The sequence below is a fragment of the Acartia tonsa genome, chromosome 11 (assembly GCF_053477335.1).
Source record: "Acartia tonsa isolate MP-2025a chromosome 11, ASM5347733v1, whole genome shotgun sequence".
Lineage (NCBI taxonomy): Eukaryota > Metazoa > Arthropoda > Copepoda > Calanoida > Acartiidae > Acartia > Acartia tonsa.
This window is the reverse complement of record NC_137270.1, coordinates 20,728,251-20,749,754: the sequence shown is the minus strand read 5'-3', so window position 1 is coordinate 20,749,754 and position 21,504 is coordinate 20,728,251. Positions and strand designations below refer to the sequence as shown.

At 34.1% G+C, this 21,504-nt stretch overlaps 2 protein-coding genes across 2 annotated transcripts; both read left to right on the top strand.

Annotated features, from left to right (window-relative positions):
- Nucleotides 1–2,438: 2,438 nt before the first annotated feature.
- Nucleotides 2,439–14,815, top strand: LOC145331899 (uncharacterized). The gene is made up of 15 exons (XM_080176771.1): nucleotides 2,439–2,500; nucleotides 3,453–3,523; nucleotides 3,688–3,735; nucleotides 4,866–4,934; nucleotides 5,414–5,464; nucleotides 8,119–8,177; nucleotides 8,859–8,937; nucleotides 9,902–9,960; nucleotides 10,990–11,057; nucleotides 11,769–11,848; nucleotides 12,308–12,387; nucleotides 12,605–12,660; nucleotides 13,006–13,101; nucleotides 13,650–13,773; nucleotides 14,683–14,815. Exons 1-15 carry the CDS (start codon nucleotides 2,441–2,443, stop codon nucleotides 14,784–14,786), a joined length of 1,104 nt encoding a protein of 367 aa, XP_080032897.1. The 5' UTR covers nucleotides 2,439–2,440; the 3' UTR covers nucleotides 14,787–14,815.
- A 1,663-nt stretch (nucleotides 14,816–16,478) lies between these two features.
- Nucleotides 16,479–20,297, top strand: LOC145331175 (uncharacterized). The gene has a single exon (XM_080175798.1). The coding sequence runs from the start codon at nucleotides 16,479–16,481 to the stop codon at nucleotides 20,295–20,297; it is 3,819 nt and encodes a 1,272-aa protein (XP_080031924.1).
- The last annotated feature ends 1,207 nt before the right edge of the window (nucleotides 20,298–21,504 follow it).

The following is a 21,504-nucleotide window of genomic DNA, read 5'->3' as shown; positions in this document are numbered from 1 at the left end:
GGCAGTTTTGAAATCCCGTTATTTCATAAAAAAATTTAAAATGCATAGAGAATGGCTTGGAAGGTGAATTTAGGTGTTCTGCATATTTCAACTTAAACACATAAGGCCTAAGATATGATATCCCAAAAATCTTTTGTCAAAGTCTACTCTACACCTAGCGCTGGCGATTTCATTTTTCACAGGTATAAAATGCATGATTTTAGAAAACTGACTGGCGCTAGGTGTAGAGTAGACTTTGACAAAAGATTTTTTGGATATAATATCTTTGGCCTTATGTGTTTAAATTGAAATATGCAGAAGAGCTTAAAACCTGCACATTACTGAGATATTGTTAAAACCGCCGTGCTACCGTTATCTGTTGATATTTTACATGCCTGGCGCTAGGTCGCCAGAAGAGATAAAGAGCTGAAATTTCGTACATGTATTTCTAGGCCCCTAAAGTAACTTTTTAGGTTAGCAGAAGAATGAAATTCGAGAATGGGTATTTTCATGAAAAGATCTAATTAGCACAATAATTAAGTATTAAAAAATATGCTAGTCTGACTGCTTTTAAGCAGTTTTTTAACTGCTTTTTCCCTTTACAACCTTCAAAGACATAAACCTTAATTTTTTAAGGTTTCTTTATTTTAAGTTTTTGCTTATTCTGTCTCTTTCTTTTCTTTGTTATGATAACAGTTTATCTGCTCTATAACTCTGTCCGTTGGTCTATTTCATAATAGATTTTTTACTTCGCTACTCATGGATGTTGTCATCCTTGTTTCATATTTGTTTTATCTTAATAAAAGATTAAAATTGGGAATTAGTATAATTATTTGTGTTTGTTATCAAATCTAATCTATGTAAGTATAATTAAATTTTTCTGTCTGTCCGTAACGTCATGAGGTTGGTGTAATTTTCTCGGCTTCTAGTAAAGATAGATAGCAGGAATTTTAGTTGTTCTCATCAAAACTTAAAAATCATGTAACGCACCGTTATATGTATTATTTCTACAAAATTGATAGTAATCTTATAATTTTTTTCATTTTGATGTCCGCGGAAAGCTGTCAGTATCTTTAATACGATGCGATAAATAACTATTCTTTGTTTAGCTTACTATTATCTAAAACAAGAATTTTTAAGGCTGTTTTAATGCGCAGGGCCTTGCAGGGCTTATTCGATTTTATGTTCGGAGGGAGTAAACATTGGACTGTAAATCACACTTGTACCCAAAGTTTTATAACCACATGATCTTTTATTTTCATCATCTCAAACTTTGTGTAAATTTTATTAAATATGATTGGTTGGTTCAGTGCCCAAACTTTTCAACCAATAAGATTAACCTACATAAGGGGTACTTTTGTTGAAAAACATTAGGGATGCATATGATTGATCGTCCATTGTCTTATCCCTTTAGATCCCTGGATTTTACATTGTTTTAATTTGACTTATAGGGCTTAATATTTACCCCTTCAAAGTGAAACGAGTTTTTAAGATGGTGTTAAAAAACAACCAAATCATTTTTTTTTAAAAAGCATTCAAAGATACATATAAGAAGCTGTTTTGTATAAAAGAACCGATTCGGTCCAGCGATTAACGATATCTTTGGTTTATACAGAATGGCTAAATGTTGATAAAATTTTCTATCATATACATTTTCATGAGAATTAATGTTCAATTTATTTTAGTTTTTAAATCTTAAGTAGGTATATTAGTAGCACCATAATAATAAAAATCTTCTAAATAAAAGACAAGACAATGGTTCACTCAGCTTATTTAGTTTAAGTTTGCTCCAAACCAAGTAGAAATCATTAAAATTCAGTGAAAAAAATCTCATTTTTTTCTCTGCTTTAAAAAGTTACAGGATATCTCTCTGTTTGTCTGTACTTTACTGTTTCTCGTTTACAGTGAAACTTCTTATATGTCCAGGAAAGGTTCATAATTATTTTTAGTGAGTTTATTTCCATCCTCTCTAGAGAAATAACAACCCGCAATTATTCTTTTAAATCTAAGATGAAAAGTGGAGGTCAACATATAAACTCCCCCTCTTTCAAGTGGCCCTAGAGGCCTCTAGGAGCGAAGCTGCTTGTATACAATCCTTATAATAAAGTAATACGTTTTTTTTGTCTGAAGCTTAAGACCTCAGTTAGTAATGAACGGAATTTTTTTTGTGTTTTTTCATGAAAAACTAATGTATCTCTCAGGATGGATTTAGGCTATTTTCCAGACCTCCTTTGCCCTCCTCTAGAGTCTAGGGGCGACGTAACAAGTAAATCAGTAAGATTTTTTGGTTGAATCTGAATTGTTTTTTAATGACTTGTAAATTTTTTCTTCTTTGAATTCTAATATACCAGCTCCTGAGAGAGTTTTAGGCCATTTACGTGCTCCTTTCGAAGCCCCTAGAGGCTAGAAATGCTGTCACTAACTTATTTATAAAACACATAAAAAATTATTTTAGAGCAAAATGAAAATAAAGTGGCGTTTGACTTTTTTATTCGTTTTGTTTGCTGAAGCACAAAATCAGGTGAAATAATTCTAAAATAAAAATTAAGAATTTAATAATTAAGGGGCGTTTGTCGTATTTTCACAATAGCTTTTCTCCTATTTCTAGCCCCTTCGGAGCCAATTGCCAACCCTGAGGAGGAATCATTAAAATTCACCTAACCGAACCTAAAATAACATGTTAAAAGCTACTGTGAAAATACGACGAAACGTCCCTTAAGAGACGATATTACGAAACCGACAATACCGATTAAATTCTCATAGAGAAAGTGTCCTAACTTTTATGATTATTTTTTTAAATAGCTAGTCGGTGTTTTTAGTAAGTAGTAGGTGTAACATGATCCATGGAATTTTAGATATACAATCGGTTTTTTTGTAGACCTTAATTTTGAAGTAATTTAGGTTTTTAAAAAAAATCAGTTGGTTTTTAGGTTACTAAAAGGGGGGGGGGGTGAGGGAGGAATGTTTAAAAATCTTTTGGGGAAACTCGTAAAAGTGTCGAACTATGACGTCAGAAAAAATTAACAATTAACCAATGAGAAGCCAGTATTCACTGTAATCGACCAATGCTGAAATATATAGCGGTCTCTCATTGGTTAATTGTTAATTTTTTCTGACGTCATAGTTCGACACTTTTACGAGGTTCCTTTTGGGAAACAGTAATCCTATATAAAAGTAACAGGATATGTGTTTGTTTGTACCAAAGGAACTTCTGAACCGATATTGTTCTCATTTACAATATAGCTTCTCAAGGGTCCTGGGAAAGTTTATTTTAGCAGAAGGTTCTACCACCCTTCGAAGAGAAATGGCCGCAAAAACAATTACCAACCCCCCCCCCCCCAAAAAAAAACAATTAACTTACAAATCTAAACTTGAAAATTGGGGAAGGGTGGGCCGGGGTCAAATTCATCTCACCCCCACCAAAAGTGCCCCTGGAAGCCTCTAGGGGGCGTAGCCGCTAGTACTATATATAGGCTAGAAGATGTAGCTCCGGAGAAACTTGCAAATCGTGTCCATCCCTAATTGAAGATTTCAAGAACGGAAAGTAAGTCACATATGATTAATGGGGTTGTTGGACCAATTGTTATGTCCTCACATGTATAAGTTAATTGACAGAAAACTATTATACAGAAAATTATAATATATTATTATGTACTTCAATACTGTGGATGTTGTCTTCCTTGTTATTAAAATAATCTTTTTTTTTAGAATAACTCGTTCATTTGTGCAGTCAAAAATTTGCGGCAACTCAAGAAAGTAAGTAAAAAGAATGGATGTAATTGTAGAATATATATGGATATTATGACAATGGAAAAAATGTCGTATAATTTGGGTTGCTAACATGGAGATCACTTATTGGTCACTGTGCTCATCCAGTAGGGAGGGAGGGGATTGGGGTACGGTGGGTGAACGTTATTTTTGCCAGCTAAAAGTTTTACTTTATTAAAGTACATTGTGTAAGATCCAATTAATAATAAATCCATAGTAACAAGTATATTAAATTAGAAACAAGAATGATTAAATCCAATAGCAGCGAAGTTTTTTTTTAAATGGAAAGTAAAAAGAGAGCGATATGTAAAATTGGAGGAAATGTGGCACAAGATCATATAAGGACCACGGTATTTTGCTAGTCATATTCTGTTTAACACAAACTTTAATCATTGGTTGTACATAACGATATATCGTCCAATGTCTTACACCTTAAGATTCCTGGCAAATTATGAGTTAAATTTAAAACAAGGATGACAACATCCATAGGTAGCGAAGCTCAAATATTATGATTGGATATTTGGAAAAATTTACTATTGAGCAGTGTCATACAATAAACATTTAACATGATAAAAACAGAAAACCTTTAAAATCACGCAACTGTTAAAATCACGAAAACTTAAAAATCTAGGAATCGATCTAGCACCCAAATTAATAAACAAATCTTAATGAAACTTGATGGAAATACGTAAAATATGAGCATATTCAATCCCTGATAATTTCAGCCATCAATCCTGAATAATCAAGAAAACCCAAAAATCTAGGAATCTATCTAGCACCCTCATTAATAGACAAATCTTATCAAAACTTCGTGAAAATAAGTAGAATCTAAAATTGATTAATCCCTGAAAATTTCAGCCCTCTATCTTGAAAAAAAGGGAGAAAATCACGAAAACTTGAAAATCTAGGAATCGATCTAGCACCTCAAATAACAGACAGATGGACAAAACAATGTATAGATTAGATGGGCATACAACATAGGAATCTTCACTAAAAATTTCAGCTGTCTATCTTGTATAAGAGCCGAGAAAATCACGTTTCCCCTATAGCATTACGGACAGACGGACTGACAGACAAAGTAAATTATAGAGTAGCTTCACTACTAAAAATAATTTTAGCACATTCTGTTGCCCAACACCTTCAACCTCTGATAACAATGTTGGAGTTGGAATTTACACTAGACCAGGAATCAACTAATAATAATCCTATTGGATCAAAACCGGTTCTCATATTTACTGAAAAATCAGGTTTCATATCGTATTATAGACATTTTTTTGAAATAATGAAATTAAAATATTAAAATCAATACCATTGAATTGGCCAGGGCCTTCGGCACCTCGTGGCCAATTAAACTGGAAATAATTTTATAATTTTTTATTTTACTATTAGCGGCAATTTCATCTAGAATACGATGTAAAAAATAACTATCATATTCTTTCACGGTTGTCTGGTAAGTGTTGCATTCAGCCTAGCTCCACGTCATAACTCAAAACGTTGAAAATGGTTGCTACTGGTGCTATGTCAGATGCAAGGCATTATTTGTTTGATTAGGGAAAAAGCCTTTGCCCTCCCCCTCTCCAAAAAAAACAACGAAAAAGGATTGGACTTGTGTGGAGGTTTGAAACAATAATGAAAAGATTTGTTAGTTCAATATAATGACAACAGGTGGCAGCTTATCAACAACAGAGCATCCCATTGGTGCAACATTAAAATTCAGGTAGAATATTTAAAACTACACTATTAAAAATTAAAAAAATTTTAGCATCAGATAATACTAAACCCAGAACCACTTCATTATGCAATCTACATTTTCCTGGATATTTTGTCTACGGTAGTCCATAAGTGTACAGCTTTACAGTACATTGTTTCTATTTGCTAAAGCAACACGTATGATAAAATAAAAAAATTCTTTTTAAAGTAAAATGCTTATATTTCAATCAAAATCTACATTTTTGTATTTTTTACCGATCCACTTCATTATGCAAATCAAAAGAAAATCAATGGGAAAACGTTTGTTTTGCACTTTTCTCCACTTTTATAAATTAATTCTGATAAAATAACAATTTTTTAAGGGATTTATGCATTAATTATAATGAAAAACAGTTTAAGGTAGATTTTAATGATTTTTCTAAATAAGAAATAATTGAAAAAAAGAAATTCTATCCCTATCACTTTAGATGACAGCTGCTGACCCCCAGTCTTATGGATGAAGCTAAATACATGTTAAAGATAAAAATTACCCTGAAAAGTATAAAAAAATGTTTTTTGATGTGTTAAAAAAACTCCATTTTAAAATCTTGATTTTGAGGTTGGTGGCCTTTAAGATGCTCTTACTGGTGGTGAGGGTGAGCTAAATGTTATCTAAGTACATGACCATTATAACAACTTGTCTATTAACCTATGTACCATTTTTTGTAGTCATAGCAGCCTCCAGTGGAGCCTCTCGACATGAAATATAACCATTATCTAAAAACTACATTATTTACTTTATGAATTTTAGTAATTAAAATTGCAATTTTTTTCGTTTTTAATATTGCTTGGCTGGAGGCTGCTATGACTACAAAAATTGGACCATAGTTCAATATATAAGTTTTCATCATGGGCATGCACTTTGATAACATTTAGCTCACCATCACCACCAGTAAGAGCATCTTAAAGTCCATCATCCTCAAAATCAAGATTTTAAAATGGAGTTTTTTAACACATCAAAAAACATTTTTGTATACTTTTCAGGCTAATTTTTATTTTTAACATGTATTTAGCTTCATCCATAAGACTGGGGGTCGGCAGCTGTCCTCTAAAGTGATAGGGATAGAATTTCTTTTTTTCAATTATTTCTTATTTAGAAAAATCATTGAAATCTACCTTAAACTGTTTTTCATTATAATTAATGCATAAATCCCTTAAAAAATTGTTATTTTATCAGAATTAATTCATAAAAGTGGAGAAAAGGGCAAAACAAACGTTTTCCCATTGTTTTTCTTTTGATTTGCATAATGAAGTGGATCGGTAAAAAATACAAAAATATAGATTTTGATTGAAATATAAGCATTTTACTCTAAACAGTATCTTTTTCTTTTATCATACGTGTTGCTTTAACAAATAGAAACAATGTACTGTAAAGCTGTACACTTATGGACTACCGTAGACAAAATATCCAGGAAAATGTAGATTGCATAATGAAGTGGTTCTGGGTTTATATATTCATTTCATTAATGTATAGCATCATCCCATACATTCTAGCAAAAAAACCTCATTACGATATAAGGAAAATTCCAATACTGTATTGAGTATTACTTAGTGTTTTATGGAGTAATATGTAATACTAAATAAAGAATGTGCATTTTATAGTATTATCTAATACTCTTTATTGAATAAAATTCAATATGCTAGAAGGAAGTTTTTAATACTCTGGTTCGTAATTTTTGTTACTCTGTAGGGTAAGAATTCATACTAAAAACGTAATATCTTCATATAGTAATAGTTATTTCGGTATATAGTACTACATGGTGTTATATATTCATTTTGTTAATACAGCACACTTACGGGTCCAGGTCTAATACAACCCCAGCGTATCAATTGATACTAAATGAAAAAATTATTTTTTACAGTGTAGCGGCTACGCCCCTAGATGACTCTATAGGCACTTGAGATTAGAGTGGGGAGGGGGGGGGGAGGCTCAACTAATCACCATTTTCTATTTTAGTTCTGAAAAGAAAAAAATAGGGGTAATTTTTTCAAGGAGCCATTTTTTATTGGATAAAGGTTGTTTTACCCTCTCCTAAAATAGTTATAAACATTACCAGGGCCTATATTGTGAAAGCGTTTAGCAAGATTCTTCAGAAGAGTCAGAAACACATAGACATGTCACATCCACTTTACTTTTATATAAAAAATACCCCCCTTAAAAATATGATTACTCTTTCTCTTTTTTAAACTAAAATTAAAAGTAAGTGGTCCCTCCCAAACCTCAAGTGTTTCTAGCCGCTAGTAAAGAATAATTCGAACCTAGTAAAAGTGTCTGACTCAGATTATGACGTAAAAAAAATTAGCCAATGAGAGGCCACTATAAATTTTACCATTGGTCAATTACAGTGTATACTGGCCTCTCATTGGCTTTTTTTACGTCATAATCAGAGTCAGACACTTTTACTAGGTTCAATAGTTTACTACTAATGAATAAAATTTCTTTGATTAGATTCGCCTGTAGACCTTAGTGTAAGTAGGCGTAGTTTAGGGAAAAAAGCCTCCCTAAGACATTTGAAAAGCCCACCCTCTTTAAAATGATGGTAATAGCAGTTTTTTTATCAGTTGTGGACACCCGCACTTGGGTTTAAGGCCTTTATAAAGTATTCATAAAATATTTTTTAGTGAACTTGCTAACAATGAAGAAGGAGAGTTAACGTTTACTGATGGAAGAAAATATAAAGGTAAAGAAAGTGTCCTAACTTTTGTGATTTTTTTTAACCCATGCGTGACGAGCTCCCAAAGTTCAAAGTTTTGATTTACCGGGGTTCAACAAAATACATTTTTTCAATAATTACTCAACAGAATTAAAAAAGTAAGATCTTACTATTTTTGTTCATAATGGCATTTTTCTTCTTTTTCTGTTGCGTTTTAGTACCTTAAAACCAACTTAATTTAAATTCAGAAAAAAACTTAAACTATTTAAAAAAAAGAGGTCTACGAAAAAACGATTGCATTTCTAAATTCTATGGATCATTTTACATCTACTATACTTACTAAATCACCGACTAGCTATTTTAAAAGAAAATCACAAAAGTTAGGAACCTTCTTTCTTTGTACAAGCGGGTACTCCCTTTGAGTCCTTTAGGGACACTCGAAGTAGAGGGGAGAAAGGGGGGGGGGGGGTTCTATGGGCGATTCTTCTGGGCTAAAAAAAAATGAGACGAACCGTAATTTGTCCCGAATACCTCAATTTTGAAAAGGAAAAAAAGACTTTTTGGGTGTTTATTTTAATTTAGGTTTAGCAATTCTAGAATAGCCCCTTTGGGATAGTGACTTGGAAATAACTGTTTTAAAAGATATTATATTAAGGGGGAGAGGGGGGGGGGGGTAATGGGCTTTAATAAAAGTATTAATTCTTTTAGGATATTTTGTAAATGGGGAGCCACATGGTCAAGGAACATTCACTTGGCCAAATGGAGATAAATTTGAGGGAGAATTCAGGAAAGCACATTCAAATATTAGAGTAAAACACTAGAGGGGGAAGGGGTTAAATAACTGTACGTCCCAATCCAAGGACCTTGTGCAATCTCTCAAATGGGTCTTTAAAAATCAACCAATAGTGCCGGGAATATTAACACAGCCATGTAGTAGAAAACAATTTGGTGGCAAACGAAAAAGGTCTTTGAAAAGGTAGGCAGGTAAATATCTTTATATACATGTATACTATAGATCTGTTATTCAAATATGAATATATACTTTATTATTTTACCATCGACTGTGTCTCTGGCATATAGGGGCCCTTTAAACGAAGTGTTACAAAAATGGCAGAAAAAAATAGCCTTAAAACTATCTTAAATCTGAAAGTCAAATAGCCTAAAACCACCGTGGGATCTATGTGAAGCTCCCATATTTAGGAGAATTCAATCAGTTTATTAGTAATTGTGATCTTAAGCTTCAGACAAAAAAAAGCTTTACTACTTTATATGATGCTGTGAGTATTGGTGCAAAAAATATGACGTAACAAAAAAAATTAGCCAATGAGAGGCCACTATAAATTTTACCATTGGTCAATAACGGCCTCTCATTGGCTAATTTTTTTTGTTACGTCATATTTTTTGCACCAATACTTACAGCATCCTTTATATTAGTGGAAACATTTGGACCCGTTAGTTTGATCATTAATATTTTTATAAATTTTTTGAACCAACATCTACTCCAACGTGTTTATAAATCCTTGGACACCAGAGCTGGATCTTTAAATCATTTTAGTAGTGAGCCAGATCGGGGTGAGCCGAATTTCAGCCAATCACAGCGCGGCATTTCATAACATGCTGTGCTCTCATTAGTGGAAAGTTGGCTCACCCCGATCTGGCTCACCACTAAAATGATTTAAAGATCCAGCTCAGAGTAATTTACAGTCCACTGTCCCCTCCCTCCCTGATTATATGAATGAGCTTGAAATTAGAAATGGGGCGAGGAATGGTATTGGTACAATGTATTGGGCAGATAACACAACTTATTCAGGTAATACCCAGGGAAATTAAGTGATAAGTCACTGGACAATAAATTGATACAGTTCAACAAACTTACCCTTTCTGTAGATTAAAATTAATTGATTGAAAAGTTGGAACCAACGGAGAGGGACAAGGTGACTTAAAAAATCAGCCATGTGACGTCATAAAAATGAGGTTGATGAGAGGAGAAGCGGGAACAAAACCCCCTAAAATAGAGATGGATAATCACTCATTACTATGACGTCATATGGCTGATTTTTGAGTCACTTTGTCCCTCTACGAACCAACCAGAAAATTTTTATATAATAAAATTTCAGAAGTGAAGCTACTCTATAAATGATCATGTCTGTCTGCCCTTTTCTTACCATGTGTATTAGCCTATAAAAGTTTTAAAGATTTTTAATCAATATAATAGATTTGAAATCTGCATAAAATTTTAAGGATTTTTTATAAAATTAGTTTTTTATATAATTCTTTATTTAAAGGCGCAAATACAAATTAAGTTAAATAATTTTGAGATCTGTGATTGCTTGATTGAAAACTATCTGCGCTCTGATTGGAGAAGCTTAAGTGACGTACATCATTCAACCAATTAGAGCGTAGGTAGTTTCCAATCCAGCTATCCTATTGGTCAAAATTTATTAACTTAAATCGTATTTGCGCCTTTAAATAAAGAATTATATAAAAAACGAATTTTATAAAAAAATCCTTAAAATTTTATGCAGATTTCAAATCTATTATATTGATTAAAAATCTTTAAAACTTTTATAGTCTAATGTATATTGCTAATTTGGTTCTCTCTTACATCTAAATCCAGAAACACTTCAGCATTTCTATAATTAGGGTCAGTTCTTCCGTCCGTACTTCCGTAACAGTTAGATCTTTTCGTTTATTTAGACATGCTCTGCGTATTACGTTTTGACACTCTTCAAGAGTTTTATTCTAGTTTGCTCTTCCTTTTGATTTTAGAGCTTCGCTTTTATGGATGAATTTTCATCCTTGTTTATCTGTATCTTTATGTGTTCTGTGAAAACTTTAGGAAATTGGAAGGATGACGAAAGGAATGGATTTGGTCTGATGGTGTTTCCGGATGGAGAGTGGTATGAGGTATAATTAAAATACAAATTATTTTTTAAAATAAAAACATACATGACACTACACTAGTTATTTCATTGTGAAAGAAATTAGTGGTTAACAATTTTCATTTCTGTCCCAAAGACAATTGTCACTAATTTTTGGATGATTTTTTATACTTTATTTTGAAGATTTATCAAATCTAAACTAAAGAAAGGCCCACATTAATTTGAATTGAGTATATTTATACAGTTAGGTTGTTGAGTCCATTTTTATAGAAGCAGAAATATAATCTATGATTATGGTTTGGACCTTTTAAAAATGTAATCTACCCTTCCACTTTCCCCTCTCTTGTTGAAGATATCTTCAACGCCAATACGATTTTTGAAATCTAAGATTCCACTTTCAATAGAGGCGAAACTGAAATCATACATTCATGTTTACATATCAGCGTATTCATAAACATTGATTTCCTTATTTATATCGACATAAGTAATGTATCATTCTACTTTCAATAGAGACAAAACTGGAATGATACATTCAAGATAACATATATATTTAAATCGAAATAGTAGAAATGGTACATATTAGTTAGTTTTTTTTATATTTTTATTAGTTTGAAGTTTTTAAGAAAAAAATGACCTAAAAATAAAGGTTGCTAACACTTAACAATCAGGCCCATTTCCACTTCTTGGACGTCCTTGGAATGTAATCAAATAATACAATTTTAATTATGCTTTACAGGGAGAGTTTGAGAAGAATAAGTTCAATGGTGAAGGAGAATTTCACTACAAAGATGGAAGCTCATATCAAGGACAATACAGGGATGCTTAAATTTTCTTAATATTTACATTAATACTTGTATAAAAGTAGCAGGATGTCTGAAGGTGTAGTTGTACATCTTGCTAACCCCTGGACTGACTGCTATGGTTTTTCTTTTAGGTTAAGATAAGGTTCATAACTAAAGGTCTTTTCTGAGCATGGTAATGCATTTCAATAGTTTATGACATTACTTTTAATATTGATCTCTTGCCTGATATAGCAGCAGTGGGTACAATTTCTCTATTACCGTGCAGTGAAGCCAAGACTTGAATGTGACACCTCCCCAACTGCCAGTCGTCACCTAATTATTATAATTTTTCTCTAATCTAATCTAATAGGATGGACCACAAAATGTCAACTCAAATTTTATTGTATACCTATATTTGCAACAACTTTTTCTTTTTTACCCTCTGAAATATTTTGATAATTTTTTTTTATTTGTTTTAATCCCTTTTACTCAGAGATGGTGAGAGGAATGGTTATGGAAAACTAATTTGGAAAAGTAATCAAGATAATGATGAATATGAAGGAGAATTTAAAAGTAATATTCCATAGTGTTTTTTTTATTTACACTACAATTGGACATAAACGTCTTTGTTATTATGTTATTCAATCATATATGTAAAGTAGTAGGTTTTTTTGATGAGATTGTGCGACAATTGAGCCCTTTTGAAGAGTTTCTCAGTTTAAGGAAGTTTCATAGATTACTTTAAAATAAAATGTCAATATTATTCTATAAATGAAATAAAATATTTTAGATGGAATAGCAAATGGTTATGGTAGAATGAAATACAAGAATGGCAACATATATCAGGTATACACAATTGATTTTATTTGTATTTAATTAGCATAATTATTATGTTAACCAGATAACCAACTCATTGCGTTCAAGACCCCAATTAGCTAGGTGAGCACTGATAACCATCCCCACATCCCAAAATCATTTTAAAAATCTCCAATAATTGGTAAAATCGTATTTTAATAACCCTTCTTTGTTTTAGACACATAAATTTATACTTAAATTTGTGCAAAATAAAATTTGGTGATCTGACTACCATAGCCTTTTCAGCAAAGCTTGTTTTTTTCAGAACCCACCTTTGATGTTTTTGAGTAAATTTTCAATAATTTATTTGCAATGAAAGCTAATTAATTTTTTAAGGGAGCTTGGTTGAATGGAGATCGCCAGGGTGCTGGAATTCAACAATTTTTTGACAATGTCATTTTCCTGGGGGATTGGCAACAGGATGTTATCAGGGTTAGTTAAACTAAAATTTATATCTAAATCAACTGAACATACTAAATATATGCCTAAAGTCACTTTGTCTGTCTGTCCATCTGTAAGTAATGGGATAGCAAAATATGATTTCTCAGTTGCTATTCAAGGAATCAAGATAGGTGGCTGACATTTTTTTGTTAAGATTCCCTATATTAATGAACATCCACTATATAATTTACTTGGTTCGTCGGTTTTATAGTTATGCTTCAAAATATAAATATTAAAACACTAATGAAAGGTTTCTTGATTCCATTGGACATTCTTATTGGTACTGGTCTAGTTTACACTAACAAATAACTTCACATTGATCCTTTTCATTTTTTTCAAGAGGGAAAGGATTACCAAATTTTTACAGGATATAGGAAAGGAACCAGGATTCCAACAATACAATCCAAGTGAAAATTTTCTCACAACCCATAAGAATATCCAAATTTATAGAAATTTCTAATGGAATTACTTTACTGAATGACAGTCCCTGGACAGGGAGAATGATGTTACCATGACAAATTAAAAACCAGTTTAACTAGGGAACAGGACTGTATTACTGGACCGACACAGGAAACTGTTTTCATGGAAAGGTTAACAGTAACCAAGGGGAGCAGGGGCTTATGGTCACTGCTGATAAAATTATCACTTTCCAACCATATCAAGGTTTATTTCTGATTATTTTGAATTTTTCCAGTTTCAATCCGAAACCAATTAATATCGAAGATGATTATAGTCACTCAACAGATTATAATGTCAGACGATAAATTAACCAATGAGAGACCAGCATAATCAATTACATAGTATACTGGCCTCTTATTGGCTATTCTATCGTGTGACGTCAAAATCTGTTGAGGGACTTTAATCATCTTCATTAATATCCGGTGGATTAGAACTGGTTCTCAATTATAAATAGTAAAGCATATGGACATTGACAACCCTACAAAGTTTCTTAGGCTAGCCAATGAGTTAGGTATTCTTTATGCATATTTCTTTATACCTACGTATTGCTAAGCAATCCGTACCTGTAATTACAAACCTAAGAAAACCCTAACTCCTAGGCTAGCCTAAGAAATTTTCTAGGAATCTGCTTATCAGAGGCGAGGACGAAGCCCAATCTGCACCACTCTTATGCCACTTTTGATTCCTGTGACGTCATAAAAATGATGGAGATAAGAGGAGAAGTGGGAAAGAAAACCCCTAAAAAAGAGATGGAGAATCCCTTATTTTTATGACGTCACTGGAATCAAAGTGATACAAAAGTGTTGCAGAATGGGCTTCGTCGTGGCGCGCAGTAGAAGCTAGAGGGGTGTAGATAGTGACAACAACACTCTTCAATTTAAATTGAAAAGGCCTGCCTTCCCCATTTTTATTGTTTCACACCAGCCCTGATAAATTTCTGTACACGCCACTGCTTAAATAGTGTCAGTTGTGACGTCATAAAAATACGTCTAAAAAGGAAGGATAAGAGGAAAAGTAGGAAAGGAAACCCCTATAAGAAAGAAATGGATTTAGACGTATTTGTGTGACGTTACAAATGACACTTTCCGTATCTTCTACAAATATGTATTTAAGATGGAGTTCAGCATGGCAGGGGTTACAGAACAAATTTGAATACACAGGAGTTTTATTGTTCTAGATGGACTAGAGGAGATATTCAAGGAATGTATGCTTATTAAAATATACATATAAAAGTGTTCCTCAATTTTCTTTACTATGCTACTTTTAATCAGGTCTCGGCAGCCGCGCGTCAGCCGCGTGTAAGCCTCAGTTAAATTGTCAAATTATAATCATAAAATTCAGCTGGATGTCTATACCTAAACAGACAATCCATAATTCCGGATTTTTTTGTTTTACACACAAGCGGGATCAATTTTAAGGCCGAGGCGCCGAGCCCTAATTAATTCTAATATTTAAACTTTTGTCTTATTAAAACATAAAACAAATAGAAAATAGCATCAAATTAGTAAAAAGAATTAAATGCAAAACATTCTATTATTATTTTCATCTAAAATAATTCATGTCTTTATATGTATACCTATGTAGTATGTACATATATTTTGTTATTCTTATTTTTATATTATGAAGTCAAGTTTATATTTTACACAATGAGAAGGAAACAATGGGCTGTTTATTACACTAGTCCTTAAAGTCCTATTATAACGTTTTCTTATTCGTTCGCCTAACAATTTTGGGACTTCAGTGAATTTTGTTTGGTTGGTTTATTAAGTTGAGTGTTCAAATGTTTCAACCACTAATTCTAATATACAGAAGGGGTAATTTTGTGTATCATGATTGGGGATGTACATCAATTAATCGGCCATTGTCTTATCCCTTTAGATCCCTGTATATTTTAATGGCATACACTACTCAGATGAGCCCTGCAACCCAAATGCTAATAAAACAACTATTTTCTATGATAATTACGACAGATATCAAGGAAATACATCCCACAATTTTTAATTATAACAAAAATAAAAAATTTGATAAATTTAGTTTTTTGATATAATTTAAATTATAGCTAGCTGTTACGCACCTAAAGTCTTCTAAGGGCAGGTAAAATATTGTCTTTTCTATTTATGTTAAGATAAGCTGTTAATAAGTAAAATATTGGCTAGGCAGCGTTTTATGTTTTTTTGATATTTTGGTGATTTTTCTTGGGAGGGTGGTGGTACCCTCCACCAAAATTGTTATAAACCTTCTAAGGACCTATGAGAAGCTTCCTTGTAAAGGAGAACCATATCAATTCAGTGGTTAGCAAGATCATTTAATACAGACAAACAAACATCCTGTTACTTTATTATATGGATAGGTGCAATTTATTCACTCAACCTCCTCAACTATTCAGAAAAGATATTAAGAAGATTTAATGCTAATATTGAATCAACTATTATAAAGACTTAATATGGGACAATTGCCATAATTAAAATCTGAACGAGGAGATAGTGGGTTGAACTTGGAATTAATCTGGCCCAATATGCAATAAAAATCATTTAAAAAATGATTGGTTCCTGCTTCCTAGACAACACCAATCCATGCATGTTTCCATGGTGATTATATAAATCCTTATATAATAGTAATTGGATGTCTGTAAATCTGTCTGACTGGCTGTCTATAATAAAGGACATGGATAACTAATGAATCGATATGGTTCTTCTTTACAATGTAGCTTTTCATAGGTCCTGAGAGGTTATATAACTATTTTAGGGGAGATTTCCAAGCAAAACATTTCCAAACAAAAAAAATGATTCCCCTAATTTTTTTTTCTTCTTCCATTTTAAAACTAAAATTTAAAATGAGGGGGTGTCAATTTGATCTACCCTCCACCCAAAATTAAAGGCCCAGGAGACAAGTCGGAGACGAATCCAGAGATGGCGGAGGCTCCAGACGTCTTTTTTAGGCAACAGTGGGGTATGGTAATAGCCAAACCATACCTCACTATAAAAAGACACCGGCGAAGGCCTATTCAGGCGGATATTTTGTCAGAGGAGGAGAGGAGTGTGTTAAACTATATTTTAAGAAGATTAGAGACTATACATCCCAACCCAGGGCCGGGGCGTGATAAGACGGAGGAGGGAAAGAAAAGGAGAAGGGAAAGAAGATATGCCAGGCGTAAAGAGAAAAGAAGAGAGAGAGAAAGCAACACCCAGAGACCAGCTAACATCATGACATGGAACGTTCAAAGAATGTCTTTGGGCACAGTAAACAAAAGAAAAGCAAGGAATGTAACAGAAATAGCTCAGAAAAATGGATGGGACGCAGTTTTACTCAGTGAGATTAGAGCAGAAAGAGAAGGAGTAGAGTGGATTGGAGAGGGAGATAATTTGACTGCAATTGTACATTCCAAGAAAGCAGGAGTACTTCTTAGAGGACAAATGTTGAAAGGTTGGACACAAGGTGGACAGAGAAAGCTTATATCAGACAGACATGTATCAGTAAAAACAAATGGCTTTTCACTGACAGCAACGTATATGCCCGTGTGGCAAGGAACAAATCAAGAAGAAATAGAGATAGAAAAGGACATATTACTACAACATGCACAATGGGCCGGAAAGAAAGACGTTCTACTAATAGGTGGTGACTTTAATGCACATATTGGAGGAGATGAACAAACTCCAGAGGTCTGCGGAAAGTTTGGTCTGAGATCTTCAAACGAAAAAGGAAGAGAGTTGATAAGATTTTGCCAAGAAAATCAACTATGTTTTGTAAACAGCTTTTATAACCACAAAAACAGAGGTACATGGTTTAATCAGATGAACGGACGATGGTACGAACTAGACGGCTTTCTAATGAAGACAGAACAAAGACATAGACATGTGTTAAAAGTGTGTACAGTAGGAGAAATGGTGTTGTCAGATCACAAACCAAAAAAGATCAGTATTAAAACATCAAAATGGCACTGGAACAACAACAACAAAGTGAAAAAAAGAACACCTAAAATCAACTGGGAAAAACTAAAGAACCATGAAGTAGTAAATAATTTCAAGATAAAGATCACAGAGATACTGGAAAACGACGAAAATGAAGAGACAGAAGAACCAGAAAGGACAAGATGGAAAGAGTTGACGAATGTTTTGATGACAGCTGCTAAGGAAGTGTGTGGTGAACAGACAAAGACAGTACAAAATCCATGGATGACAGGTAGAGATGAGCAAGTTCAGAGACTGAGAAGTAGAATCAGTGGAGCAATTTCAAGACGGAATGACATCAGAAAGCGTATGAATGAAGGACAACCAAACCTAGAAAATACCCTACAAATAGCAGTAAATGAACTAAGAGAAGGGAGAAAAGAACTACAGAGAGAGACGAGGCGCTGGGAAAGAGAGTGGTGGGAGTCAATCATCAGTGAATGCAGAGAAGCAAGTGAAAGAGGTGACTCTAGAACAATGTTCAAAACACTTAAACAGCTTGGAAAAAGAGAATGGAAAGGACTGAGTAACAACACAATAATAACGACAGATCAGTTTAGAGAACATTTCAAAAAAGTATCAGCAGAAAGGTTTGAGAACACGCCAGAGGAGATTGACAGAGCAGTAAATGAGATGGAGGAGATTGAGAACTTAGAACTGAAAGAAGAATGGAGTGAAAGACTAGAGGAAATACCAACAAGAGAAGAGATCGTAACACAATTAAAGAAAATGAGAGAATCAGCACCAGGAGAAGATGGAATTAGATTGATTTATTTACTACAAGGAGGCGAAGAGATCATCAATAGATTGGTTGAAATTGTTCAATTTATGTTTTGTAACGGATCAGATAAATGGGAAGACGAGCTAAAGGAAGGAGTAATAATACCATTATTCAAAAAAGGCGACAAAAATAACACCAATAATTACAGAGGTATCTGTCTAGCATCAATGGGTACCAGAGTCGCGGACAGGATAATGGCTGATAGACTGAGAATCTGGGCCGAAAAACTAAACCTTCTGGATGATGACCAGGCAGGTTTCAGACGTGGCCGGTCAACAGCAGATGCAACACAGATAATGATAAGAATACAGGAAGATGCCACAGACCTGAGAAGAAGAATGGAAACATCAGGATTTCAAATTGACGAGGACCAAATGCCAGCTGCCAGACTTCTTGATCTCAGGAAAGCCTACCCAAGGGTCAATAAACCTGCGTTATGGGCAATCCTGTCAAAATATGGATTAGGACCAAGAGCTCTGAGAGTCCTCCAGGATCTTCATGAATCTACCAGGTATGTAGTAAGAGGAAGAGAAGGAAACAGCGAACCTTGGGTACCAGAAAGAGGTCTGAAGGAAGGAAGCCCATCATCCCCAATCCTCTTTAATGTTTACCATCAAGTAGTGATGAGGTCTGCAACCAAAGCCAGGAAAAGAAAGGCTGATGAGATGGACGAGACCATGGGCATAACCTACAAATGGGTTCCAGGTTCCGGATTTCCAGGTGAAGGCATGAGAGAAAGAAACAATTCAGAAGCAAAGAAAATTTGTATAGACAAGTCGCTGTTCGCAGATGACACTACTGTCACTGGTAAGAAGAAGGAGTTAGTTGAAGGTCTAAAAGTTGTTAAGGAGGAGATGACTAGATTTGAGGAAAAAAACAACGATGACAAAGAGGAGGAATTAGTGTTTGGTACAACGGATGGTGAAAAAATAAGAATGCTGGGATCATACATTGGACCAACAGAAGATGTTAAACAACGGATAAGAAGGGGCGGAGCCGCTTGGGCTAAACTTAAACCCCAGCTTAAAGGCTCAAGTTTATCAAAACAGATGCAAGCCAGAATAGCTGAAACCTGTGTTGAGTCAACCATGCTGTTTGACTGCCAGGTAAGAACTTGGCAGGTAAATGAGCTGAAAAAAATGCAGAGTTTTGTAGATAAAATTTATCGCTACATCTGGAGTAGGAAATCCAAACCACCACTAATTCAAATGCAAGAGGAAAGAAAAAATATGCAGGATGTGAGGAATGATTTGAAAATAAAATCATTGAGATGGAAGGTGGAGAAGAGGGTGTTAGAAAGAATTGGTCATGTCTGCAGGATGGATGATAATAGAATGGTCAAAGCTGTCACCTTTGGCTGGATGGAAGATCTGGAGAACATACCAAAAGTTCCAGGTAGGAAACGTAAGACCATACTCTACTGGAAAAAAATAGTCAAGGAAGCTGGAATGGATACAACCAAGATGGCAGAACTAACCAGTGACAGGAAAGAATGGAAAGCCAAGGTAAAAAAACGCATGAAACATCTAGAAATGTGGGAAAAAAACGCCGGGCATAGGACAACTGAAGAACAAGGGGAAAGAAACCAAAGAATAGAAGTTGAAGAGATCTTTAGATGCACTTGGGATGGGTGCAACAAAATCTGCAAAAGTAAGGCAGGACTCACAACTCACAAGTCAAGAATTCATCTAGTCTCAAACCAAAAGGTCATTTTCAAATGTGATAAATGTGAAGAAACGTTTAAGGCAAAGGCAAATTTAGAAAACCATAAGAAGAGCTGTGAGGGAATTAAGGCTGTGAACCAAAACCAACGTCAATGTACAAACTGTGATAGAGTAATTACTAAGTCAAACTTTGCTAGACATAGGAAAATCTGCAGAGGGGAAGAACAAGCAGAAAGACCACAGAGGAACAATTTAAGAGGAGCATGCAATATCTGTGGTAAAGTTCTACTAATAGCAAACATAGCAAGACACAAGACAAAAATCCACAATGAATAGGAGGCAGTGTCCCAACGAGACAGAAAGCCTAAGACAAGACAAGACAAGCTGTTAGCTGGTATGCTCCTAGCTAAAGGCAATTAAGAATCTTTTTTGATTTTTTCTAAAATTATAGTTTCTATTGGAATGGTGGAGGAGGGCTGTAACCTCCACAAAAATATTCAAAACCTGTCGTTTTCCTGTGTAATTGGTCAAATGTGTGGTGAAAATAAAGAAGATGTTGATCTTAATAATCTTCCGAAAGAATTAAAAGGTTTTATTTATCAGGTTTTGGGCGCCTACTAGAAAAGTTAGGAACATCATCAGTGGGACAATTTCAGGTAAACAGAAAAGAATAATACTATACAGCAGGGGCGTCCAAGCTTTTTTTTGGGGGGGGGTAAAAAATTTTAGGGGGGGGGGGTAATTCGTGTTTGGGGGGGGTAAAATGGCGCGCGAAGCGCGGCGAAATTTTTTTTACCCCCCCCAAAATTTTTACCCCGGGGGTAAAATTTGATTGGGGGGGGTAATTACCCTCCCTAAAGTCTGTTGGGGGGGGGGTAAATACTCCCCCCAAATCTATTGGGGGGGGTAATTACCCCCCCCCAAACTAATTTACCCCGGGGGTAAAATTTTTGGGGGGGGGTAATTTAATTATGTAAAAAAAGCACCTACCTAATCTATTAACCCATTAGTGACGAACCGGCTTTTAACGCCCGGTTCCAGAAAATGCCGAAAAAAACGGGTTCTCAGTTTTAGGATTGCATCATTCTCAGTATGAATCCCCCCTCTACTACCCTGGTTTTCATTTCCCCCTGGAGCAGACAGTTTTGCTTACTTCCGTTTGCCGGTATAGCTCAACAAAATTTGAAAACCAAGAAAAACTAGGTGATTTTAAAATACCCCTCCTAACTTTTTTGTTTATGAAGTAAAGTTAGTGATTTTTTTCATGAAATTTATAGTTTATTGGCAACTACATTCATTTGTGAAATCGTTTTATTCAAATTATTATTTTTTATATGATTTTTTTATCGTTTAATTATGTTCTATATAACTCCAGTTCGGCGTGAGTAAAAATACCCGCAAGTTTTATTGCCCTGCTCGATGTGAGTAAAGATACCCGTCCACATATATTAGCAAAAGTTTTAAAACTTCCTCGAAATGGGCTTTTTTAACCGAAAAGGGCGGTACCTATAGCCAAAATCTTAAATGTGATATAAATTGTTTT

Coding starts and splice junctions, on each gene's coding strand:
- LOC145331899 (XM_080176771.1), top strand. CDS start 2,441: ATGAAAATAAAGTGGCGTTTGACTTTTTTATTCGTTTTGTTTGCTGAA. Junction 2,501..3,452: donor TTGCTGAAGCACAAAATCAG/GTGAAATAATTC, acceptor TACTATATATAG/GCTAGAAGATGTAGCTCCGG. Junction 12,661..13,005: donor AGAATGGCAACATATATCAG/GTATACACAATT, acceptor TAATTTTTTAAG/GGAGCTTGGTTGAATGGAGA.
- LOC145331175 (XM_080175798.1), top strand. CDS start 16,479: ATGGCGGAGGCTCCAGACGTCTTTTTTAGGCAACAGTGGGGTATGGTA.